The 27,869-nt window shown below is 35.2% G+C and overlaps 1 protein-coding gene across 2 annotated transcripts in view; it reads left to right on the top strand.

Moving 5' to 3' along the window:
- The window catches only part of LOC131045730 (uncharacterized), a 110,527-nt gene that overhangs the window by 41,724 nt on the left and 40,934 nt on the right, over nt 1-27,869 (top strand). For both annotated transcript variants that reach the window (XM_057979321.2, XM_059211027.1), the window contains exons 2-9: nt 3,381-3,472; nt 6,253-6,272; nt 6,369-6,410; nt 6,508-6,549; nt 6,774-6,999; nt 7,105-7,200; nt 7,275-7,390; nt 7,474-7,554. In XM_057979321.2, coding sequence (XP_057835304.2) covers nt 3,381-3,472; nt 6,253-6,272; nt 6,369-6,410; nt 6,508-6,549; nt 6,774-6,999; nt 7,105-7,200; nt 7,275-7,390; nt 7,474-7,554 — 715 coding nt within the window. The remainder of the gene's footprint in view (nt 1-3,380; nt 3,473-6,252; nt 6,273-6,368; nt 6,411-6,507; nt 6,550-6,773; nt 7,000-7,104; nt 7,201-7,274; nt 7,391-7,473; nt 7,555-27,869) is intronic.

The following is a 27,869-nucleotide window of genomic DNA, read 5'->3' as shown; positions in this document are numbered from 1 at the left end:
AACAATTGAATGGGATTTCTGATTTTAGAGATTAACTCAGAAAAGTGCTGCCATCTGTAATATGTGGAAAGCAATTGGTATGCCATATGGGTGAATGTATTATTTATTTGTTTGTTTATAATTCTGTTAAGAAGCTTAATTCATTTGTCGCATTAAATAGCAAATTCATTAAGAAATATTAGTAAATATTTATTTGATTTCCAACAAGCAATTATATCTGGGATCAGTGTGAAATATGCAATAGGGAGATGCAGTAGTACTGGTTCCCTCATTAAGTAGATCACCCCAAGTTGGTTTGCTTGTGGGCCAAGGGGCTGAATGACTTGGAGGCTCATTCCGCAGCCTTGGGCTTAATTGAGGAGGAAAGTCTCCTGCTGCCCTATCATGCTTTCCCATCTAATTCCCTTGGGCTTAATTTGTTTATTTTTGTCACTAGGCCCAAACTGACCACTCTACTAAAGCTTGAAGGGCAATAAGTTTTATCAACAATATATGTAGGTTTTTGCTCTGTTAGCACTTTAAAAGAACCAATTTCAAATTTCAAATTGTTATGAACTTAACTATAGTACTCAACAAAAGCTCAACGGACTTGATTTTTTACCAACATTATATCTAGGTTTTTGCTTTTTTAGCACTTTGAAAGAGGAAGTTTCTGACTACAAATTGTTACAAACCTAACTATAAACCTATTGGATGTTGAATTATTGTCATTGATGTCAAAATGATCTCTATGCAAACATTGTGATCAAGACATACTGGAGCAGATCTCATCATGACTCCTGTGCAAATATTGTGTGCAGACATACTAGAGCAGATCGAATAAAGTTAGTAAAGCAGATCAACTGTGTGAAGAAGATCAATTGCAGAAGAAACTAAAGATTTACTGTGTAGCAGATCGACTGGGTGAAGTCGATTGATTGCAGAATGAATAAAATAAGAACATTGATCATTAGTACCACGATTTGGTGATTAACAAATCAAACAAGTTCCAGAACAAAATTATATTATTTTTAAGAATCGTACAAGATTCAGTGCTAATCATTATTTATCAAAACCACGATTTAATAACGATAAATCGTTGAGAAAAGTCATGACTTAAACAGATCGGCTGAATATTAGTTTATTACTAATACAAGGTTAACAAAAGAAAGTGACTTCTTACGTATAAAGACATGTTGCTTCATAAAGAAAGCTTATATATATGGTTACAATTTTTGTGTTTTTATTTGGATGTGTAAAAAGATGGGTTGAGTATGCCACGATAAGGATACAAATCTGATATAGATGTCAGACCTCTGAGAAAAACATAAGGAAGAACCAGAGTATATGAGTTATACAGAAGATCTTGTTGCTGAGTGAGAAGAATATAATGTGCAGTTCACAAAAGAAGATTTTATAATCATTCTGCAATCAGAAGTTGACAATAAGAGGTTAGGTGTAATAAGCAGATTAGTGAAGGTTGGAGTTATCCCATTGTTTTTGAAGAAATGAACTGTAGAATGAAGGGTTGGTGCTTCTAGTGAGTTGGTGCTCACATAGTGAATGAGGGGTTGGTGCCTCTAGTGAGTTGGTGCTCACATAGTAAATGAGGGGTTGGTGCCTCTATCAATTGTAAAATCATATTTATATATATATATATATATAATAATAATAATATATCTAGAGTCTTTTGTAATTGTGTTATTTTCAATTGCATTGTTGATAAAAGTTGAAATTATCAAAAGGTGTGTTAGACAGTTAGACTGATTCACCCCCCCTCTCAGTATAACTGTGGGACCAATATTGTATATGTATTTAATTTTTTAAAATGATAAAAGGATGCTTTCCATTCTCATTGAAATTTCTACAACACCTGACAAAAATTTACTTTACAAGTGTTGTTTGACACTTTTCTAAGAACTGACAAAAAATGAAAAACCTGCAAAAACCTTAAACGTTTTTCATAATAATGTTATTACTATTTCATTAATTAATGCCGGGTTTAAAGATGACCTGAAAGTCAGGTTTGAAGATAATCCTAAAGTTGCATTTAAAGACAACCTGATAATTGGATCTAAAGTCACAGAAGATTTACATGGAACTGTGGCACACTCTAGGCCGACAAGTAGAAATGTAATAGAAATATTCAAGTGTAGATTTATGAAAATCATTTTTTTCTCCACATAATATTGTAAAGAAGATCATGCCAGGTTGCATGAATGTTTGTAATGTTTTTAAAAATCAAATTTTTCTAGTTTGTTGAATTAAATTAACTTTGTAAAATATGAGCCATAAAATTATGTTTTTACCCACCTTCAGTTGGGTGATTTATTGAATAAAAACTAGAAGTATTTTGTTTAGAGAAACTTAAAATTCTTTGGATGGCCTTTTGGATGATATTATGTATTAAAAATTGTTTCATGGAATGTGAGAGGTCTTATAGAAATGAAGATGAGTTTCCTACAGAAAAATTCTCTAATTAGCTTAACCATAGTGGTTGTAATTTTGGAGATAGGATGAGGACCAAATCCTTCAGTCTTGCTTCAAGTCAAGGTTTAAATGGGTTCCTATTGGGCAAGCTTAGAGCAGTGAGTCAAGCTTTATGAATGCCCCATATACAATAGTAGCAAAGCGTAATGTCATAGACGTGCTTGGTTAAAATTCTATGTTGACATAAAGTCATGAGGATGGATGCCTTGAATGACAGGTATTCAATAGTCAATAGTAATTGCGTGTACAATGGAATGCCAATATCTGTAATTTAGTGGTTACTAGCAAATGTTCATTTTAAAAATAAGAAGGAAAAAAATCCGTTGACAATATTATCTATACCGGTCACATACAGTGGTTGGTGACTCCACAGGTGCTCTTTCAATGTCTGATGAAGTTCGTGGTTTACTTGTTAGATGTTGTGAGGGATGTATTCTTCATGCAATATCTTAGGATTGGGCTTACATTTTTGTTGATAGCCTGCGATATTTTTATTTATTTATTTTTGTTGTGGGCAGTGCTTTTGGCATCTCCTTATATTGCTAAATTTTACTGGTTGTACTTTCTAGATACACAACTATTTTGTGCACACTTGTTCAAATCCATATAATTTCATTCTGTTTATTTTGTTACACCCTTCATGACCATAATATTCAATTTCTACTACTATTTATAAGCTGAGTACCGATGATCTTTTATTTAATATAGGTTTTTTTGAGACTCTACTTCATTGGTACCCTGGCCTCATCCAAATTTGGAGCCTTAGCATAATGTTGTTAACAATGAAATGTTCTAATGATGATTTATTAGCACTTTCGAGGCCATCAAGATTTATTGATACCTTTAGACCATTAATTTATTGATGCAATTTTCTAAAGTAGCAAGTTCTGTTGTCATTGTTATGTTTCTAGTGGTTCTGAGGAGATCAAGAATTATCGAGGAAAGATATTGAAATGGCAAGGGAAAGTTTCTGAGAGGTTACAAATATTGAGTCGTCGATCAGGTATACTTTTTTTTAAAGCTCTACAGAAATTATTAAGTTTTCTGAATTATAAAAATAAGTCGTAATTATTCATTATCATTTTTCTTAGCTGAAAGCTGCAGGCCTTCAGACCATAAATTTTAGAGTTCAACTCTTACATGCACAAAGTTGTAGGTTTTATTGAGCTATCCGTTATCATTTGTGACACTTTACTTGGTGAGAAAGATTAAGGTCAAATCCTAGTTGTCATTGTGTTTGGGCCATAAAGCTTTGTTTAATTAGGGGAATTCTTTTAAAATTGAGATAAAAAATCTACAAATAAAGTCCGGATTGGGGACCACATATAAAACCATCACATGAAGAACCACTGAAATGGTGGTATCAAAATTGTAGAATTGAAAAAACAGACTAGATAAAAAAGTTCATAGGCCCATAAGGACACCCACCAAAATATGAACCATCAATTTATAGGCCCATGCAAGATAACCCAAGGAACAACAGGAAGTGAAAACCAGATGGACAGAAAAAAGAACATAAAACTTAGGGAGTTGGATCATGATCATGACTTTTATTTTTTCAGTTTTTAAATAGTGTTTTCTTGGTCTCAGTCTCTGATGAGTCAGCTGATATTAATTTTTTTTTTTGAAAAAACTTTGCAAGAATCTGCAAAACTTGCAAGTTGGCCGAGTCAAGGCCAAAAGAATTGTGGCAACCTACTGGGCTCTGGACTCCGCAAGTCATGCAGAGACTCACAGATTCTCAATACTTTTCCTACAACAGATATTGCTAAATGTTGCATCACGCATGGCATAGTTTGACTTTGAACATTAATTGTACCTACCAGTTTACATTCTTGACATTTCTGAGATGAATTCATGTGTTATGTGCTAGCAAGGGAGTTTGGTTTGTTCACATTTTACAGTTGTATCCTATCTGGAATTCATCTCATAGCTCTCTTATGGTGTGTGTGAGCTATATAATACAGTTGACATTAATGTTGTTTATATTTAACCACTGACAAAGGAAAAGCAATGAAATTTTCTTTGGTAAGACGTCATAGACATATACCAGACACAATAATTTGACATAATGTATGTGTGCCTATGTATGTATGATATACTTTACATATATAGTCTCACACACCAAATTATATAATAATATTAGACATCTTTTGTATAATATATGCCCAACCCATATAATAATATTATATTATTAGCTACGTTCCTTAGGAACATGTTCCCTACCTTTTTGGATGCGAATCTGTATTGGAGATGTCCTGGGGATGCCTTGTAGACATCCCCCCTCCATGCCCCGTTGTATGTATGATATATTATGCATATATAGTCTCACACAATAAACTATATAATAATAATAGACTCACAAAACAAAATATATATGTATGAATGAATGCTTGAAGACAAAACAAGGTCCATTGCCTGCAAACAACATTTCTCCCCTTAGGAAGAAATAGATCTATTGGTGATTGGAGAAGCCATTCCCATAAACTGGATGAATTAGGAATCCAAATCCAAATGTGTGCCTTTGAAAATGATGTCCTCATGTCAGAATGAGATCCAAAGATGATCAAGATGGTGGGCTGACAACTATGATGTGGCAATCAACAAAGAGGTGATGAATGTCCTCAAGATAATCTTCAAAATTTGCAATCTGAGATTCCACAAATAAGGATGATATGTTGCAAGATATGAATACCAAGCAGCTATGTCTAGAAGATGATGGAATGTTTTGCTGCATTGAATTAATGGGGGTTGAAGATGTGGTGATACAAAGCTGATTAAAAACAATGGAACATGAATATTGGGTCTCAATGTGAGGAGTAGGAAGTAGAAGACAAGCCTATGATCTATCAAAACATGCAAGATTTGTGATATACTCAAGCTCCCCTAAAGTATCACCATCGACAGGTATACAATTTGCATTTGCCAAGGAAAGGAGACAATCTGGAGTAGGTTTCTTTGGGAATGGAGAGATATGAGGGTCTTTGTGGATCTTCCAAAGTCTAGTCCAAAGTGCTTGGGGACAATCAATTTCCAATACAACACAAGGATGACAACAGAAGGATAAACAAAAACACATGATACTTAAATGAAAATATTAGAGACCACACACGCACACGCACACGCATGCACACACACCCACAAATGACACACCACACCCCCCCCACCACACACACACACTGACTCACCCTAACGCATGCACACACACAAATATCAATGCAGGTTCACAATACATTAACCTTTATGTAGTAACACAGATTTATCCACACACACATCCAAAACATGTAACCGTATCTCCATATCCTATGTTCTTAGAAGTTTGAACTGAACAACATGTGTATCTGCTGTTCTGCTTCTAGCAAATTGCATGGGCGAATTTCTAGCTCTGCTAAATGATCATGAGACAATGGTAACTAAAAGGATGATAGTATTTGTATCATTATTTGTCAGATGCAGATGAGGTGCCATTTCAAGAAAAGGAACCATCGCAAATGCAATTACCTCTATCTTCTGTTCTATAAAAATTATCAATCTTATTGGTGAACCAAATTCACTCTTTGAAATTCCAATTGGCAATTTGCCTTTAGAAGCCTTTTAACATTGTCCTTAATTTATTCTTGTTTAATTTGTAGCTTATAATTTTCATGCTGTGTATGTGACAATTAGCCTCTACTTTTAGAAATTTGCTTTTTTGTGTATACATTAATTGTAAGTCACAGATTTCTTTTGCTCAAATTTGACATGTGTTATGTTTGTTGTGCTATAATCCGACTGCTATTTCAGAAGTGACATCATCAAAACAGGTACTGGATTCTTGTGAATGGGGATTAACAACAATCTTTCAATTTGGTTGAAAATGATTCTATGCATCTGAATCAGAATTTTATTTTCTTTTGCAGAAAGTTTCAAGGCCCCAGCAATCTCAAATTCCAGCTAAAATGGTAACACATTCTGTTTTGTTATAATTGTACTGGTGGGATCTGTCAATTTACTTGGAACACTTTATGAATCTGAACGGGAATTCATTTTATTTTGCAGAATGTTTCAAGGCCTCAGCAATCTCAAAAACCAGCTAGAATGGTAACACATTGAGTTCTGTATTGTACCTTTTAGTCTACTTGGAATCATTTTATGAATCTGAACTAGAATTCGTTTTATTTTATAGAATGTTTCAAAGTCTTAGTAATCTCAAACACTAGCTAGAATTATACCCCATTGACCTTCGCTATCCTTGTACTGCTTAGATCTGTTAATTTACTTTAGTCGTTTAATGAATTTGAAAAAAGATTCATTTCATTTTGTAGAATATTTCAAGTCCTGTTAAATCTCAGATACCAGCTAGATCAAAATCATTTTCCCAGAAGTCGTCTGGTGCCAAGCAAAATATTTCTCAAACAAGTGCCCCGACAAATATCTCCAGCAGTTCTCAATCCCATGGAACCAATGTTAAAGGGGTAGATCCAAAATTTTCAGAAATAATAGAAAGTGTGATTGTTGATAAAAGTCCAGCAGTTAAATGGGATGATGTTGGTAAGAGAGTAACAATATAACTATTTAATATTTGTAGTTCTGGTGCTACTTTTATACTACTTTTTTTGAGGCCAGTTCTGATATTTTATCATCTTTCTTGTCCAGCCGGACTTGCAAAAGCAAAACAAGCTTTGATGGAAATGGTTATATTACCTACCAAAAGAAGTGATCTTTTCACTGGTCTTAGAAAACCAGCTCGAGGTGCGTTTCTATCAAAACGATTTGCATATCTTGTGGCCAATAAACACTTTTTGAATCTTTGGTATTCTTTTCAGGATTACTTCTTTTTGGACCACCTGGGAATGGTAAAACATTGCTGGCTAAAGCTGTGGCATCAGAAGCATCAGCCACATTCTTTAGCATAGCAGCCTCCTCTTTAACATCAAAATGGGTACGTGATCTTGCTTCGATCTCTTGATTTTCATGTGGCAGTAACTACTTTTTTTGATTGAGGCCAATTTTAATGTGACCCAGGTTGGAGAGGGTGAGAAACTCATGAGGGCTCTTTTTGCTGTTGCAGTTGCAAGGCAACCATCAGTGATTTTCATGGATGAGGTAAGAAGTAGTACTATTACAAGTTTGAAGTGTTTTTTATTGGCATGTAGCAACATTGATTACTGAATTCAATGTTATAAATTGTTTATGTAATCTGCATGGCAAACCAGGTCTGAAGCAGATTTGAGACCTTAGTTTCTCATTAGCAGGCACATTATAATGTTTGGCTTACTGAATGAAGGGAGGAGTTTATTCATATTAGTGTACACAATGGATCAAGATGTACCGATATGATGGAATGAGTTACAACTTTTTTATCAACTATATCAGTCAAGGAAGTTCATTAAGAATATACATCTAAAAGTTCAAAGCCAAGAAGAGAGGAAATGTGCATATCTGTCTTAGAGGTGGATTTAAAGGGCAACAGGAGGTGAGAAGATATAGTCCGGTAGCATTGGAAGGACTCAAACCTGCAAATCAAGTCAATTTAAGTATCATGGCAACAATAGAATTAAAAGAACACGAAGAGAGAAAATGTGCATTTCTGTTTTAGAAGTTGGTGTAAAGGGTAATAGGAGGTGAGAGGATATAGTCTGGTAGTATTGGATGGACGCAAACCTGCAAATCAAGTCAATTTAAGTACCGTGGCAGCAATAGAAATTAATGTTGTGATATATAGAGACTTGCTTATAGCAGCTGACAGGAATTGTCAACATTCATGTCTCAATGTGAAGGAGGGAGAGTGTGTGTTAGAAGAGTTGGTGCTGCTCATGGTGACTAAATGTTATATCACAACTTTGAGAAAGAAAGATAGAATTTATATCAATACAAACAAATGACAAAAGCTGGTCAATGGGGCTAGAATTTATATCAGTACAAACAATTAACAAATAACAAATAACAAATAACAAAAGAAGGTCAATGGGGCTCGAAAGTACAAGAAAACGCGATAACCAATCGGGATTGCTAAAATGTTTCCACAACCAAATATAAAATATCTCAATCTAAGTCTAGATACACATTTTGCAAGTAATAGAGAAGATTAGACCTAAATTTGTAAATCCACAGCAAATCAACAATACAGATTCATGCAATATTTAAAAGACTTGTTAAAGGAACGTCCCATACAAATAGAGAACCACATGCCTTGTCTTCAAATAAGACTCAGTAACTAGGTAGTTTTTAAGTAATTAAAATTGCTAGCTAAAAGTCAAAGCTTATAAATATCAGTCATACAGTGAGGTTGCTTTTATATGCCAAGGTAAGATCATTGCTTCTTGCTACCAATGCTTTCCAAAGGTAACATTACCTACAACACATAATTGAATTGAATCCATACACTAATTTTAGCCAGTGGGTAGTAGTCCTAGAAATTCCTGTATTGATTGTTGACAAGGGAGGTTTATTGAGTTAACATTTTACAGTTTTTTGTATCTGGAATTTCATTTGATCATCCTTTTATGGCGTATCACAGTTGATTGGACAGTTGATGTTAAGGGTATGAATATAGCCATTATCACAGGACAAGAAAAGATATAAAACTAAAAGGTATATTTGTTAGCTAAGCTGTTATGTATATAATATCATAGAGGTAAACATTTACTCTTTAAATAATTAATGGAATGTAGATCATCAAATGACTGTGACACATTGATTGCTACATGCTGATGCGGGGGCATCTTGGAGAATTGAGCAATCGACATCAACCAAATTTTTTTTTGTTTTCATGTTGTTTGTTGGCTCTAACTGTTGGCTTTGTACGTGTGGAGGGGCACAAACAAATTCAAATTCAAATTCAAATCATTCCCTTTCAAAATGGTACTGTAGACATGTGGAGGTCTTTACTTGCCACACAAGTTGTTGACTTGCAATTCAAGAGTGTGTAAAGAGGAGTTTGCTTTAGTTAGTTTTGGGAGTTTAAAAGTGCATTTGCCACTCTTTTCGAATGCTTGGATTTCCAATTGGTGTACCCATGTGAAGGAGTGGCAACTAAGGAGAATTTCGCATGTCAAATATGGTTGAGTCATGAATGATGAGTTGCTAGATTGTATGAGCCTTGTTTTAGTTTTGCATGACAAACTTGACTCATCTTGGAGGATGGCGCCATAGTCCACTCATGACTTGTTTGAGTTCAACTCCGAAATTAACTCATGGCATTAGAGATTGAATGCATCGTTGAGGGAGGATCTCCTATTTTTCTCTATAAATGTTTCTTCAAAATACCTTGAATATTTTCTCTTTCAGGTGCCCTATTAAAGATTTTTTTTAAAAGGGATGAAGGGAGCTTATGAAAGTTGGCATCTCAATTATTTTGTTGCAAGTGAAGAGGGAAGAAGGTATTGGAGATGTATTATTCAAAATTGGATCCTATGGGAGAAGTTCAAAGCCATTCGTTGGAACTAGTGTTAGCAGAGGGCTACCTAGTTTCTATGTTATTGTTATTATATGTTTCAGATTGGCTTTGGGTGGATTTATGGGGTTTTGGATAAGAGAACTCAATTTTATAAAGGGTTATGTAGTTCAATTTTGCCAAGTTACTATTGTGTAATATTGTTCTTTCATGATAATAAAATCAGCACCGCATGTTTGGTGTTCACAATTTGCCTGTAAAATCGGCTTGCTTGGTTTTCATATTTTGCTCATAAAATCGCCAAGCTTAAGAGTAAATGGTTGCAGATTTTTTCTGATTTTAATCTGTCAATTATAGTGTAATAAGAGTGTTCATAGTCTGCTAAAAGTTAGCAAACAATAACATCTAAATTAATTTCGAAAATCAGGGAAAACAGGGTTCATGTTTCGGATTGGGCCTTGGGTGGATTTATGGAGTTTCAGATAGAAAAAAATCACTTTGTAAGGGCTAATGTTGTCTCTAAGTTACTATTATGTAATATTGTTTTTTCATGATAATAAAATCAGCATGTTTGGTTCACATTTGTTTTGTAAATGGTTCTGATTTTTTTCTTTTTTAAATCAGTCAATTGGAGTGTAATAAGAGTGTCCATAGTCTGTTAACAATCAGCAAACAATACAATTTAAATTAATTTCGAAAGTCAGTGAAAACAGGGTTCATGCGGTCTTGTTCAATCACTAGGTGAGTGCAGTTCCTCTTTAGAGTTGGATCTCTTTAGAGAGCTTTAAAATCTATTGTTCTCTGATGTCTTAGAGACCTTTTTGAACTGTTATAAGTGGTCTTTTGTGGTCTTTCTTAAAAAAGGAGGCAGCTACCCTTCATTGGGTCCCCAATTCTTGACTGCATCACAGCTGTTGGCCTGTTGTTGATTTTTATGGTAACTAATGTCCATGGAAATATCCCTTAGGTTTTCTTCTTTACCATGCACACACAGTAGAATCAGAAAATGTTGACCAATAACTCTCAACTATACATTTTCAGATCAGAATTCACTGAAACTATCTCTAGCATAATTACACAGGCAGATTAAAAAGTTTGCAGGATTCATGAGGTGATGGATTTGTGACCTTGAGGGATTACTGTGGTATCATCACTCGTGCAGTAGCATCCAAATTCAAGCTGACAAACTTGATTGCTTCATCTTTGGTTGTCAAGTTAGGGGACAAGAATGTGGTCTAGATTTTGTACCCATACGTGAGCTGAGCATATGTTAGATCCATTATATGGAGAGAGTGTCAACTTCCCCAAAGATTCCTGCACATCTCTTTGAAAGACTTGTGGTCTAGGCTTAGGTCTGTAACCATTCTGAGACTTCCTTACGTTCATATATTTGGTGAGTGACATTTGCTTTGGATCTCCCTAGGAAGAGTCCTATATTTTGTATGACAAGCCCTAATATCGTTAAACAATGAGTTATGGGCTTCAGGCTCTGGAGCCTCCATCTCCATATTCAGAAAGGTAGGTAGGGTTGTTCTTGCAGCTGAAACAAGAACGGTCCTTTACATGTGTTTTTGGGTGGCATCTCGATTATTACCCTTTGAAGCACTTGCTTCACCTGTCAGCTGTCTAGGCATATTCATATTATTGTCCATCTTGTGAAGCAACTATGCCATCATATCAATCATGAGATCAAAGTTTCTTTTGGTCCGACCCTCTGAGTTATAATTTATGTTTGTTCCCCACTCTCTTTTTGCCATACTATTCTGCTCTGTAATGGATTTCGGAGGAGATAATTGGTTCTTTGCACCATCTATAGATCGATTTTGTTTCCTGATCTCCCTCAAGTGATATCTGGTTGCTTTGTCACTTAACTACTTAAAACTACAACATGCAAAGTTAAACTATGAACACATAGGCTTACAATCTCATCAACTCTAATACCACTGTAACATCTCGAGCCTAAACAATAATGTAATTTTGATTCTTAATCTTTCTCAACACTTATTGTTTGGATAACAGTAGTATCTATCCTGGTATTCAATCAAATCTTAAACAATTCAGATTAAAATTAATACTTATGCATCAGCAATACCATTGCATTTCTAAGAGCAAATGACAAAAATAACTCCCAATCTTCATATTATAATGAATAAACAAATGACAGGTGTAATTCCTGATTTCTTTCTTATTGCAATAATGGCTGGATTACATTCAAATGACTCTGCAATGCCATTAACTACTATGACAATATATACGGACAACAATATATTAACTACTCAATACAATGTTGTTCGAGTCCATATGTCCAATGAAGCTCAAATATGAATTCTGTATGAGATTGTCCTTTGACATTAGTACAATTTTTGTGTTAAGATTCCTATGTTCAAACACAAGTGCTCAGAATGGATTTTGAAAAGAATTTGGTTAAGTGTACATGATGATCTTGAATAAAAATATCTGCTATTTATATCCTCCGCAAATAGAACAGGTAGGCCTTTGTGCACATTTGCAACTTCAAATCTAAACAGTGATCACGGGTGGAAAGTTTCCACTTTGAAAGTAATGGTGCCAAAAATAGACTATTGAAAACATTATGACATGTGCTAGGAAGTTAGGAGATGAACAAAAACATAGGCAGAACATCGACGATCAGGGGTGTGCCATATTGCAAGAGTCAAACTTTAGGACGAGGTGTCAGAGATCAAGCAATGGGAATGCCAGAGAGGAAAAGTCGAAAGTTTGACTGGAAGAGGGAAAGATTGGAGTTGGAATAAAAAACATACTCACAAAAGGAAAACACATAGTAGATGAAAACATGGAAGACACAAGTATATACCTAGTATGTACATACTTAAATTGACTAGAAATGGGACATGAACACCTCTTGCAAAGGAGGAAGATTTAGAGAATATCTAACTAGTTGCAGTAGAGCTCCAACTTCTTTTTAGAAACAAGAGAAATTGTTTTGAGTAGCAAGGGTATGTGCTGGCACAAAAGGGGTAGTCAAAGCATCATAGTGAAAAACCAAGAAGTCCTCAGCAGCATCTCCATATTCCATGAAGTCTTGTATATAGGCCATCTACCTAGTGAGTGTAGTGAAGATGCTCCTTAACTCTTTGAATGCTCCTGAGCTTTTGATTTTTGTTTAGATATGGGGAGAATTGCCCTAGAAAAATCCCAATCTAGATCCGGTGCTTCATTTAGACCTTGTCTATATTCAGCTTGATATGAGTTGCTTCTAGATTCAATCGTGTGAGTGTTTTTTCATCAACGTTTCGAATCACACTTCGTGATCCATCATCAAGATATGAAAGAGATCATAAGGAGAAAAATGATACAAGTTGCAGACCAACACCTATTTAAAAGAGCAAGTAGGGAAGGAGGTGTCCTAGGAAAGTACAAGAGGAGGTAAGAAAAAATAAACAAAGATGCAAAAGAAAACAAAAGGAAAAAATATAACAAAAGAAACCACAATGTGTAGAACTTGACCCGTATTTTTGATTAGCAACATAAAATTAGAGAGAGTGGAAGCGATCTCAAAGTTCTCCCAACTTCTCATGTCCATCTCCATGTAGTTGGGGACTTACAATATCCTTAATGTGTTCCTCTGCTAGATTGCTTTGTATGATGAAGACTCTTTTTCACCCATATTCCATGATTAAACCATGGAATGCCATCTCTTGGTTGTTTGCATATAGGAAGAAGAGTCGCTCCATGGTAGATAAATTAGAAATCCTAGTAGAATAGAGAAGGATGAGAAAATATGTTGAAAATTTTTGCTTTGCAAATGAAATAAATTGTGAGCTTTGCTTAATGAAATAATGATTTCCTTCATGTCACATCTAATGGCAAGTCTTGTTCACATATCAAGAAGTGCCGAGAAGGGGAATGAAGAGTACATGGCCACACAAGAAGGAATAATGAGAAGTTAAAGCTTAGAATTATGCATAGCCATCACAAATTCGTTTTAGTCATTCCCACTACTCCATTAAATTTGTTATTGCAAAATTGTAATTGACCCAATATCTTGGTTAGCCAAAAATTGGCTATTGAATTTGCCTCATGAAAGCAATGTTGAATATAGAGAATGCCAAGAGAATACAAACCATCCAGGCTTGTTGAAGAATGTTATTAATCTTCCAATTATGGGAAGATCGCTTCATGATGGTGTTAATGACAATTATCAAATCGCCTTCAATACATGTCTTTTTAGAATTGCTTAGAGAAGACATTTGAAGGCTTAGGATAAGTGCTTGGATTCAATTTTTTTTTTTGTTCGCTTTGGGATAAGCTAGACCCAGGAAGGTGCTCTTAGAGGTATTCTTCATAGGGAAATTAAAGCATAATGATAGAACAATACAAAAACATTCAATAACCATAATATGTGATTGGCCCCAAAACTTGTCACTTAACCTATTTCATATTAGTTATGTGTATGACCTCTTTTGAAGCTAATAATAACATTTTTATTTGATGTACTCAAATATAACAACGATGCGTGAGGGTTTGAAGATCAAGGGAAAGTTTGGGATCTTGAAATGAAAGGGAAGTACGAATTTGGGGAAATAAGGGAAAAGGTACCAATGTAAGGAAAACCTTAAAAACTTATATGAGGTTGGAAATCAACTCAGATATAAAGACATGAGGAATAACAAAGCCAACCACCAAGCACATATTGAGCAAGGGAGCCCATTTAAGGAGTTCTTTGATAGGATATCAATGATGGGTAACAAATAGAACCAAGGCAATAAAGAGAACACAAGACAAAAAAATGCAATTTTATGACAATTGCAACTGAAAAGAAGTTAAGTGCGGAATAAATCTTCCTATGCTAAATCTAATAGAAGAGTGAATGCAAAAATTTCTTCCAAACCCTTTAATATGTTACACATTAGATGCTCATAAGCAATGTCAGGTTCAAACGAATAAACACATAATATCAGATTTATGTGCAAAAACCCTTATGGGAAAAAACCCAAATTCCAAAACAGAGAGCTCAATTGTATTACTGTAACGAAGATTACAATACAATGCATAGAGGTAATGCTCTTTCGGAGTAGATACAACAACAAAGGATTTTGGAGCAATTCTGGCAATGTAACGATGTCTCATAAAATAAAACGAAGTGTCTCTCTAAAATAACTAAGGCACCAACAATTTATAGAGCTCACATATGAAAGGTAGGGGCCCGTGGTTTCCAAAACCATCTTCCACACCTAGGTTGTCAAGTGGTGTTCAAAACAACAACTTGCCATATTCTTGACACATTGCAAATAACACTTTCCAAAGTGCTAACACTTGTCCTTCCATAATGGTAAACTTTCCACATGCACTACACCCACTACATAGAAATTGCCAATGCCATAATTAGGCGCCCCCCATGCACTTAGAAACTTGCTAAAAAGAACTCAACAATAGATACCGGCAGCCAAACATTAACTCCCCATGAGTCTTTAGTCCCACCATAGCAATTTCCCAATCTTACCAAGAGTTAATTCAACATACAAGGACACATGTCACCAAAGCCCACCTCTTAGGAATTTTAACAAGTCGCACAATTTCATGCTCCTCACTTCACATGTGGGAAGCCAACTTACAATTGGGTCCCACAAAGTGATATATCAACATAGTAAGTTAACACTTAGGAAATAATTAAATATTTATCAATGTTGAGACTTTAAGGTTGAGACATCTTAATCCCAACATTCTACCACTTACTGAAGACTTGTCAAGAGTCAATCTCCATCATCTACTCAGGTACCCAAGGCCCATAGAACTGGCACACCATATGAACTTCTCTGTGCTCACTGGCTTCATTAGTGCATTTGCAGCATTTGCCAAAGTATCAACCTTTTTCATCTTCACCTTTCCATCTTCTACCATATCATGAACAAAATGAAACAGTACGTCAATATGCTGTTTTTTTGGCATGGAAGGTTGGATTCTTTACTAAACAAATGGCACTTTGGTTGTCACTTCAGATAATAATCTATCCTGCATCAAAACCACTATCAGATACAAATGTTTAAGCCAAATAGCTTCCTTTTAAGCATGATTAGCTACCATGTACTCTACTTTTGTAGTGGACAAAGTGACTATAGCTTGGCGCTTACTCATCCAACTGATACCACCACCAAACATCGTGAAAACATATCCACTGGTGGATCTTCTGCTGTCTGTCACTTGCCCGATCTGAATCCACATATACACGAATGCAAGTTGAATGTCGAGGTCTAGTAGGATAACCGTGAAAGCACAATGAATACTCAGATACAAGGACACATGTAACCAAAGCGCACTTCCTAGGAATTTTACAATTTCCTTTACCCAAGATGAGTGCCTAGGTGACAAGTGGCACAATATTATGCTCCTCACTTCACATGTAGGAATCCAACTCACAATCGGGTCCCACAAAGTGATATAGCAGCATAGTAAGTTAACACTTTGAAATAATTAATAAAATAATGAATTATTTATCCATGTTTAGACTCTAAGGTTGAGACACCTTAATCCCAACACCAACATGCCCCATCAAAATTGTCTTGATAAAACTTGGCTGAGGGTGTTGCCATTTGACATTCTTTTTTAGAATCCCTTTGCTCTTCATTAATGGGGGGCTGTCTTAGGAGAGGCTAGGATTTTAGTAAAGATAGATCCTAGGGGGAGATTTGCAAGCCTTTGTATTTGCTGGAGTTTGGTCACATTTAGAGACAACTAGTTTAAGTTTGGTGTGGACCTATTCAAACATTATCGATTTGTTTAGAAAAATTATTCTATTTCTCTCCTTCTAGGTGTGCTAGATCACTAGAGAAGGGCTAGATTCCAAATGCAAGAAAATATTGCTTTTAATTTCAGAAATGGCCAAGCTCAAAACAATTGCAGAACAATATCTAGGAGAGCACTAACATAGTTAAACCTATCACATAGCCAAGATCAACATTTAGTTGAAAAAGGATAGTGAATACGAAGAACCTTGGAATTGAAATTTATGAAGTCAATCTTGGAAGAGGATATTCCCATGACTTTTTGCCCAGTCAAAAATACTAGTCTCTGTGATGCAAGGCTTGTTCCGTAAAGTAGAGAATGGCCAAGATGACTCAACATAATGATTTATGAGTAAATTGTACCCCAACTTAGCTAAGTAGGTGCTCAATTTCAAGCTGTCCCAATGAATCAAAACATTTTCTGTGCTGAAGTGAACCTTCTTGCTAAGAAGAGAGGAAATGAAATCCACTTTTTGCTTATTAGGAAAGGGAAGGTTGACGAAGTTTTTCTTTCTATAACAGAGATCCATGTGTGTGTTGTGAATCCAGTAGTCAGTAACTTTGTTTGCCAAGAGAGGTGAGAATTCGTCTTGCCTCATTAAGGGAAGGAGAATTTGCTAGTAGAGGATACCCATTCTAGGAGTCTTTCCAGATATTTGCAAAACAATCATTTTTAATTTCACATGAAAGATGATCTGTTATCATTGGGTGACATGCAGTCATGAAATTCATATTTGAGCTCTTGTGAGGATTGGCGACTGAAAATTCTGCTAGAGTTCACATCATCCTGGTGTTTCATTTGAATAAGTTGACACAACTTTGCTTCAAGATGAGAAAACACACTCTAGGTCAACTTGATTCCCTCAACTAAGATCTGCTGTTCCTTAAAGTCTGATACTGGCTCCACCTTCATCTTTTGGGGAGTAGACTTTACTCTAGGTAATCAGAGGGATTTTTTTATTTTCTCCCAAAAATTTCTAGATGAAGTTTTGCGTAATTAGCTCCAAATTCTTTAGGATGCTTGTAGGAGATTTTAAAGTGGACATAAGATGGATGGGAGAAGCAGGAAAATGGATTTAATCAATTTAATTCTACTTGCTAGAGAGAGCCTTTTTCCTTTATAGGACTTGGGTTTGCTTTGAAAACCTCCACTAAGTTTTCCAGAGAAAGCTTTGCCAGCATTGATGAACAACACCAAGTATTTCCTTGAAAGGGACTTAGGTGGAAACTAAGAATCTGGCAAATTATTCCTTGGAGGATAGAAGGCATATTAGAAAAGAAAATCTTAGATCTTGTTTTATTGATGATTTGTCCAGATGCCAAACTATTTTGCTCAAGAATTGCCTTGAATTCTTTGGCAACTTTTTAATAGTTGCATTTCCAAATAGAAAAAGTGTCATCAGCAAATTGTTGATGTGTGAAGGTGTTGATACCCCTAGTTGCCTTGATTCCCTTAACGATTCCATTCTATCTTGTAGGAACAAAAGATCTGCCTAGAGCTTCAGCTGTTATGGTGAAAAGGTAAAGGGAGAGATGGTCTCCCTGGCAAAGACTGTAGGAGGGTTCAAGTTAACCATGAGGACTACCATTGATTAGGACAGAATATTTGGAGCCTGCAATGCATTCAAAAATTCATTTTTTCTTTCAAGGAAAAGTCAAATTTGTCTAGAACGAGCATGAGATGTCTCTAGTTAACTCTGTTATAAGCCTTGTTAATATCTAATTTGATTAGTGTCCTGTTGGTGACAGAGTGCAAAATTTCATGTGATATAATGATGCCCCCTGTGATGACCTTGGTAGAAACAAAAATCCCTTTCTGAAGGGAGATGATGGGATGACAGAACAAACTCAACTGTTGTACCATTGCCTTGGACATGATCTTGTAAATGTTGCTGCAAAGGGAAACTAGCCTGAAATCGACAAATTACTTGGACACATCTAATCTAGGGATTAGTGGCAGGATTGAGTTTTCTGAGGAACCTTTTTGACCCCCTGGAGCTTTAACCACCTTATGTACCTCTTTACCTATAATGTGCCAGAAGTGTTGAATGAAAGGTGCTGTGAAACCATCTGCATCCAGAGCATTATCCCTTTGCATTTGAAACATAGCCTATTTTACTTCCTCCTTCGTGAAAGGGGCCATGGGCATAGGATTTTGATCAGATTGGCTGGATTATATCCAAAAATCTTAATTAAGATTGCCAGTGAGAGGCCACTTGTGAACAAAGAAGCTTTAAAAAAAAGACGTACCTTCTAATTGTATCTCAGAGGCAGATTATTATCCACAGACTGAATGGAGGAGATCCTGTTAATACTTTCCTTGGCTTTAGATGAGTTGCATTTTTCTTTCCTCCCTTTCTTAATCACAACTATATAGATTTTGATTTCTAGAAAATTTCTTCTCTTTGGTGTACTTCCTTTAGTTATGCTAATAATTTTCTCCAAAGCATATGCTTCGGGGCCTAAAACCGCTATTTTTGAAGATGATTTTCTATATTTGGATCCCTGAGCCACATAATTTGAAATTGAATTAGTATCCAGTAGGGGGGAATCTCCCTTTATGTTAATGGAAATAGGGTAATGGTTTATGTTAAATTTTGTAACGTCGGTCGTACTATTTCATGCTTCCGATATATATATATTAATTTTTTACACCGTTCATGGTATCGAGTGGTAAAGCGATTCTCAAACAAGTCGCACTCCTTTCGATCGGGTAAGTAAATGGTGACTAGTTTATACACTGTGGTGAGAGGTACGTAGGGAAGAGATGTGTCTTCCCACGTGGGAAGACATATCTCTTCACTACGTAACCCCTCATCCACTTATATAGCATGCTTACATTGAGGAGGATGGACACACCGGAAATTAATAAGTGTTGTGCATCTTCAAAACATGCTATAGCAGATAAAATACAACTTTTAGATCATATCTCCATCTCTTCTATTTTGATCATAAAATTTTGAAAGAACTTAACATGGTATCAGAGCCAAGTTAAGGAAGATCATATTAAAATTCTGTAACGATCTCATAAACTTTCACTAGGCTCTTACTAAGATCACATTCCCATAAATCTAATGGCAACCGGAGTTAGGTTTGAAGATAGATTAGATGGAGCATCAAATTTTGTATCTTGGAAATTCAGGATCATGCTTGTTTTGAAAGAAAATAAAATTGACTCCCATGTCAAGAGTGAAATTCCTGAACCCTCTGATGATACAGAGAAAATTCAGTGGAGCAAGGACAGTGAGAAGGCCCTTAAGATAATTGTGGATTCAGTAAGAGACCACATTGTACCAGTTATTTCTAGATATGAGACGGCCTTTCAGATGTTCAAAGCACTAGCTGACATTTATGAAATCAACAACACTAGCAGGGTTCTCACCCTAAAGAATCAACTACACCATATAAAGATGAATAAAGGAGAAACGGGTACATCCTATTTCTTGAGGATCACTGAGCTTAGGGATCAACTATCCACTATTGGACATCTAGTAGACAACAAAGAACTTGCTATGATGGCCCTAAATGGACTTCCTACCTCATGGGAATCGTTCATTCAAGGAATCAATGCTCGTTCTAAATTTCCCAAGTTTGATAGATTGAAAACTGATTGCATTCAAGAGGAATCTCGGCTTGTCACAAGAGGAATGAAACAAAACAACGGTAATGAAGACATTCAAGTTCTAAACTCTAATTCCCACAAGAAAGGAAAGAAGAAGAACTTTAAGAGAAAGAGGGACAACAACTCAAATGGGAAGAGGTCTTCAAAGAAGAAGAGAGACATTTCTGAAGTACAATGTTTTAGATGTGACCAATATGGGCACTATGCAATGAAGTGTCCAGACAGGATCAAACAACAAGCTTCAATGGCAGAAATTAAGGGAGTAATTCCGATAAGCTAGTCTTCTACTCAGCCCTCTCTAGTCAAGTCACCTCCAGTTTCAACACATGGGTGATTGACAGCGGAGCATCTCGACACATCACAGGATTTCGTGAGTACCTAGATACACTTGTGGAAAGTTCAAATGAAGAAGTGACAATTGGTGATGACTCAAATTATCCAGTTATGGGAATAGGAACTTGCAATATCAACCTAAAGTCAGGCATATCCCTACAACTAACTGGAGTTCTATTTGTACCTGGTATAAAGAGAAACCTTGTCTCAATTTCTGCACTTGAAGATAAGGGTTACAGATTAACCTTTATGGAAGGAAAGGTACTTGCTTGGCCAAAGAACTCCACCATCAAGAAAGCCCAGACCATTGGAGTAAGACAAGGGAGCCTCTACAGACTTTGCACCACTCCACCTCTAGCCTTGATTCATGAGACTCCAGATTCGAATGAACTTTGGCACAAAAGATTAGGGCACCTTCATTTCCATGCCCTACCTAAGATAGAGAAGATGGTGATCGGCTTACCCAAGCTAAGTCAAAAATTTGAAGGAGCTTGCAAAGGGTGTGCCTTGGGAAAGAATACTAAAGGGTCTTTTTATTCTAGCAACAGTAAATCCAAAAATGTATTAGAATTAGTTCATTCTGATTTATGTGGACCCATGTCTGTACCCTCATTAGGGGGATTTTTATATTATGTAATATTTGTAGATGATTATTCTAGGAAGACCTGGATATATTTTCTGAGGTACAAATAGTCTGAAGAAATCCTTTCTAAATTTAAGGAATTCAAAGCTCTTGCGGAAAATATGACAGGTAAGAAAATCATAACCTTAAGAACAGACAATGGGGGGGAATACACTTCTGATATGTTTAAAGATTATTGTATAAATGCTGGGATTAAGAGGGAGTTAACTATACCTTATAACCCACAACAAAATGGGGTAGCTGAAAGAAAGAATAGGACTATAGTAGAAGCTGCTAGGGCTATGCTGTTTGACCAAAATATAGAAACCTCATTTTGGGCTGAAGCATCTAGGACAACTGTGTACATTCAAAATAGATGTCCTCATTCTCTTGACAATAAAACCCCTGAAGAAGCCTTTACTGGCAACAAACTTGACATAAGTCATTTTCGGATCTTTGGGTGTCCAGTTTATATTCATGTCCCCAAAGAAAAGAGGTCAAAGTTAGAACCTTCTGGAAAGAAAGGAGTATTTGTTGGGTATAGTGAAACCTCTAAAGCCTACAAAATATACATACCTGGTCAAAGACAAATTGAACTAAGCAGAGATGTCATCTTTGAGGAAGACATAGCATTCAGGAGGTCCAAAAGATCTAATGAATTAGAACACCAAGATCCTCCTACAAGCTTGGGTGAGGATTCCACCCCTGAGATTTAGAGGGAGACCCCTGAAGATGCTGAGCATGAAGTTCAAGGCTTACCTTTAGAAGAAAATTATCCCGAAACTAGGAAGAGACCACTTTGAGCTAAAAAAATGCTTCAAGAAGCTGAAAATTATGCTGCTCCAAAGGGGACCTTCAGAGAAAGTAAGAGACCTAACCTATTTTCTAGTTATACTGACTTGATGAGTGAGATCATTGATGCAAAACCTTCTTGTGTTGGAGATGTGCTCAAGCATCAAGTTTGGAAAGATGCTATGTCACAAGAGTATCAGTCAATTCTGAAAAATGATGTTTGGGATATTGTGCCTAGGCCTAAAGGCAAATATGTGGTATCTTCTAAATGGCTCTTCAAAATTAAACATGCAGCAGATGGCAGCATTGAGAAGCACAAAGCAAGGTTCGTTGCTAGAGGTATCTCACAGAAAGAAGGTATTGACTATGAAGAGACATTTGCTCCTGTTGCCAGATACACTTCCGTCCGAGTAGTTTTGTCTATTGCAGCATCTAAAGGATGGAAAGTCCATCAAATGGATGTTAAGACTGCTTTTCTGAATGGTAAGATTGAAGAAGAAGTTTATTTGGAGCAACCGGAAGGTTTTGTGATTCATAAGACTGAATCACATGTCTACAGATTAAAGAAAGCTCTATATGGATTGAAACAGGCCCCTAGAGCATGGTATGAAAGAATTGATCACTATCTCTTGGAATTAGGGTTTTCCAAGAATGAAGCAGATCCAAATCTCTACTACAAGGTAATCAGTGGTAAATTATTAATTTTTATTCTTTATGTTGATGATCTACTAATCACAGGAGAGGATAATTGTATTTCTCAATGTAAGAAAGAATTAGCCTCTGAGTTTGATATGAAAGATTTAGGAATTCTTCACTACTTCCTTGGATTGGAAGTTTGGCAGCAGGCAGATGGTATAATCCTTAATCAAGGAAAATACACCATTGATATACTCAAGAGATTTGGAATGATGGATTGTAGATCCATGACCACACCTATGGAGACAAATCTGCACAAACTAAAGGAAGCAACTGCAGAATCAGAGTCTGTAGATTCTACCCTCTACATACAGATTATTGGATCTCTGATGTATTTGGTAAACACAAGACGTGATATATGTTATGTTGTTAATGCACTAAGTCAATTCATGTGTGAACCTAGGGATATACATCTTGTTGCTGCAAAACATATTCTGAGATATCTTCAAGGAACTATTTGTTTTGGTCTGAAGTATAAACATGTAGACCTTGACCTACATGGATTCACTGATTCTGATTGGGCTAGAAGCGTAGTTGACAGGAAAAGCACATCAGGATGTTGCTTCAGTTTAGGATCAGGAATGATCTCATGGATATGTAGAAAACAGTCTTCAGTTGCTCAGAGTTCTCCAGAAGCTGAATACATTGCAGCCTCCATGGGAACAAGAGAAGCAGTATGGCTTCGGGAACTACTTGTAGGACTGTTTGGTCAGCCCTTAAATCCTACTGTCATCTACTGTGACAATCAGAGTTGCATCAAGCTTTCAATGAATCCAGTATTTCATGACAGGTCTAAACACATTGAGATTCCTTATCACTATGTTCGAGATATGGTGGAATCGAATGTGATCCGACTGAATTATATTGGTACAGGTGATCAGATTGCAGACATTCTTACCAAGCCTCTCTCCAAGATCAAGATTGAACACTTAAGAGATAAACTTGGTATGGTTGAAAATGTTATTTTATTTTGAGATAGTCTCATTTATTCTGATATACTAATATATTTAAAGATGTTTAGTGTGTAAACTCTTTTATTTGTCATGTGTGTGACTCCATGACTGCATGGGCCTTCTGTGAACATTATTGAAGGGTGACGACTTTTCAATAATGAACACTTGTTTCAAATTGATATTGTAAGGTGACGATTTTACAATTATCAATTTAACTATCTTGATGGATATCATGTGACTTGATATTTGTGGACATGTCATGATAGTATATATCATAGAAGCAAAAGTCGGCATTGAGTCGTGATTAATCGTGAATCGTCAGAAATGCCGATTTTTTCCCCAAAGTCGGGCCAAAAAATCGTTGACTATCAGTCAACGACTTTGGCCGATTAATTGTGGGTAGAACTCTGCAAAATCGTGTTTAAAAATTGCGAAATATTTGCTCGGCTAAAAAAATGACATAAACCCTAAAAATCACCTATGAAAATAGACCGATTCTGGGTATAGTTTGCATGGAATCAGTTAGGGTTCGAAATTTTTGTCCTTAATTTTTTGCCGGACGTTTTGACCTCTGCAATACCTTAACGACTTTCTGTATCGCTGAAAATTGAAACCTTAAATATTTTTGTTTGCATTTTGAATAAGAGCCTCACCTTGTCTCGCTGTTTCACCTGGGAATTATAAATAAAAATCGGAAATAACGTTTCTGCAATTGATAAAGCTTGAGAAATACGAGAATAAGCTTTCCGTTGTTTCCTTATTTTTGGTAACTTTATATTATTGAGAACTTTAAATTAAAATCTGAACTCTAAATTAAAAACTATGACATCTTATTTGGGGGATTATAAACTTTATATAGGTATTTATAAAAAAAATTATAAGCGACAATCCTTACATTCATTTATATTATTGTTTACTATGTTTAATATATAATTAAAAATAATTTAATAATTAACATTATAAAATAATTTGTAAATTAAAATTATTATACATTATATTAGTGTGTAATTTATTAAACTATATAGAATAATTATATAATTTAATAAAATTGTAAATTAGAAATATAAATAATTTAAAAATTATAAATTAAAACTTCGCATCTCTATAGACCACTAATAAATGTAAATATAATAATATTTATTTTTAATTTATAATGTATATTATTTAATTTTTAATATATAATTAATATATATAAAATAATTTGTAAATTAAAAGTATTATATATTATATTAGTGTGTCATTTATTAAACTATATAGAATAATTATATAATTTAATAAAATTGTAAATTAGAAATATAAATAATTTAAAAATTATAAATTATAAATTCGTATCTTTATAGACCATTAATAAATGTAAATATAATAATATTTATTTTAAATTTATAATGTATATTATATCATTTTTAATATATAATTAATATATATTTAATTTTAAAAATATATTTATTTTTAGACTATATCCGATTTTTTGCCGATTTTTTCCCGATTAATTCCCGATTTTTTCAAAAAATCTTATACTTTTGTTTTACCGATTAATTCCCCAAACGATTAATGTTTCACTAGTATATATATCTCTAAGACATTATGGTAGATATCTATTGGTTGATATCATTAAATAAACCATAATTATGATAAAGATCTTCATGGTGAATATTATGAACATAATATTCGTGGACATGCCATGAAATCATTATCAGTATGGTAGGCATCATGTGACTTGATGCCAGTGCACATACCTTACTTGATAACTATGAGTTATGGTGAGTATCATGAGACTTGATATTCATTGTTGAACCATATCTCTGAATATCACTATGGTGTGATAGCTCCTCTCTTCACAATCAATGGATGAATTGTGATGTTTTCTCTAACATGAAATGTGTCCTCCCTAGTTAAGAGGGAGTGTTAAATTTTGTAACGTCGGTCGTACTATTTCATGCTTCCGATATATATATATATATATATATATATATATTAATTTTTTACACCGTTCATGGTATTGGGTGGTAAAGCGATTCTCAAACAAGTCGCACTCCTTCCGATCGGGTAAGTAAATGGTGACTAGTTTATATATTGTGGTGAGAGGTACGTAGGGAAGAGATGTGTCTTCTCACATACGTAACCCCTCATCCACTTATATAGCATGCTTACATTGAGGAGGATGGACACACCGGAAATAAGTGTTGTGCATCTTCAAAACACGCTATAGCAGATAAAATACAATTATCAGATCATATCTCCATTTCTTCTATTTTGATCACAGAATTTTGAAAGAACTTAACAGTTTACAGGGGCAGATTTTTGCTCTAGAAGGTGAAATTTTTATCTAGCTATTATTGAGAATGAAGGAAATGGTCCAGCCTTTCAACAATATAGCTGAACCTTGCCCATCTCCTGATTTTATAGTAATGCCAATCAAATTCATGATATCTATGAAATTCGAAAATCCTACCCGGGACTGAGTTTGCTGCATAATTCTTCGCTTATCTGAAGCTTTTATTGAGAATCACATTAAAATCTTCACTAAGAATGACTAGGTTGGGCAGCAGTATCTTCATATACTGAGGTGTTTGTTCCCAAAGTTTGTGGTTTGGAAAGAGACCAGTCAGCCCATATACATTGAAAAGAAAGAAAGAGATATTCTCAATCAGAACTTTTTACTTTGACACATTGCCAGTTGCCTTTTAAACCTACCAAAGAAATATGAATAGAGAAGGGTGACTATTAAGTATAAAATGTCCAAACCACTATAAGCTCTAACAATATCCACAAAATCACATTTCTAGGTTTTCCAGAGGGCTTGAACCATCAAATTAGCCTCATTTTTTAAGCTTAGTTTCCTGTAAGAAGAGAATGCCCATTTTTCAGTCCAAGGTTTGATGCCTGAGAAAGCGTCCCCTAACTTTCCACCATTCCATGAAGGATGAGATTTACCTAGATATTTAGCCATTAATAGCTGATTCCCTTCCAAAGGATTCTCCTGTGTTTTAACTAATTTTATCCGACCTCCTTTTTGTTTAAACTACTATCTGATTTCAATTTGGAGCAATCTGATTGGGAGATTTTTAAAGTTTTGGCAGAGGGAATTTCCCCATATTCATCTTTGTTCTCCAAGTCCTCATCCTGCAACGTGCATGTAGATGCGTCCTGACTAGCTGGATGGAGGGTCTTATCCAACAGAGGGTATTTGGGAGGTGTCTAATTCACATTTGGGATGTCGGATGTTATTCTTTCTGACCTCCTAACAGTTTTTTCTAGGTCTTTTGACAAAGAGTGATAAAAAATCTTGTGGGCCTCCTCAACTTTGGGAATAGAGTCAAAGATAGGATCAAGTTCACTTTCTTAAGATTGAAGTAATGAAGAGTGCTGATAGAAGAATCCTCTTTCACTGCATCATATTATCAATTTGAACCTCTAGTTTTGACCTTTCCTGCTGAATAAGCTTGGATTTTAGGATAGTCAGGCAAGCCAAAGGCTAGCGGCCTGATTGATGCATATGTACCCACCGTTTTCTATAGTTGATAAATAGTCTAAATTCATAGTCACAATTCTCAGATTTTGCTGGATTGATGCATGTGTTTTAACATTTGAATAAGTCAAATGCTTGAATAACACTTAAAAAATAAAGATCTCTGAGACAATTTTCCCTCCCCTTTCTAGTTTTTGGGCTGCTATGTGGTATTTTCACAACCCTTTTTTCCAATTATCTGTGCAGTGCATTGAGATGCAAATTTGTTCAGTGAAAATCAAATAATGCCTGGCTTTTAACTACAAGTTTGTCAGCAACTATTTTAGTTGAGACGAGAACTAACCTGAAGAGAGTTTTGGGGAAGAAATGATGCAATATTGATAATTTTTTTTGTGATAAATCCTATGTTAAGGTTGTTAGTTCTATAAACTGACTAAAGTTATTCAATAGTAATTTAATTTCATAAAACTCAAAGCTTGCATACGTTCCTATTATTTTATGAAAAAATTGGTGTGGAGCATGAATGATGAAACATTTATTAATCTCATAAATTTGCTCAACATCTCAAATTAATCAATATATAGTAATTTTTGTTTTGAGAAACTCATATAGAGATGGTTCTCAATTAGTTTGTGGTCACAGCTACACTTAATAACGATTTTGTCCAAGGAATATTAAAAAGAAGAGTGAAAATGTATTAATGTCTGAAAATGACCAAAGTAGGTCAATGGGATTAGAAATACAACCAGTTACAAGAGAAAAGTATTGTAGTAA

Source organism: Cryptomeria japonica, chromosome 9 (assembly GCF_030272615.1).
Source record: "Cryptomeria japonica chromosome 9, Sugi_1.0, whole genome shotgun sequence".
Taxonomy (NCBI): Eukaryota; Viridiplantae; Streptophyta; class Pinopsida; order Cupressales; family Cupressaceae; genus Cryptomeria; species Cryptomeria japonica.
This window is presented reverse-complemented; position numbering and strand designations above follow the sequence as displayed.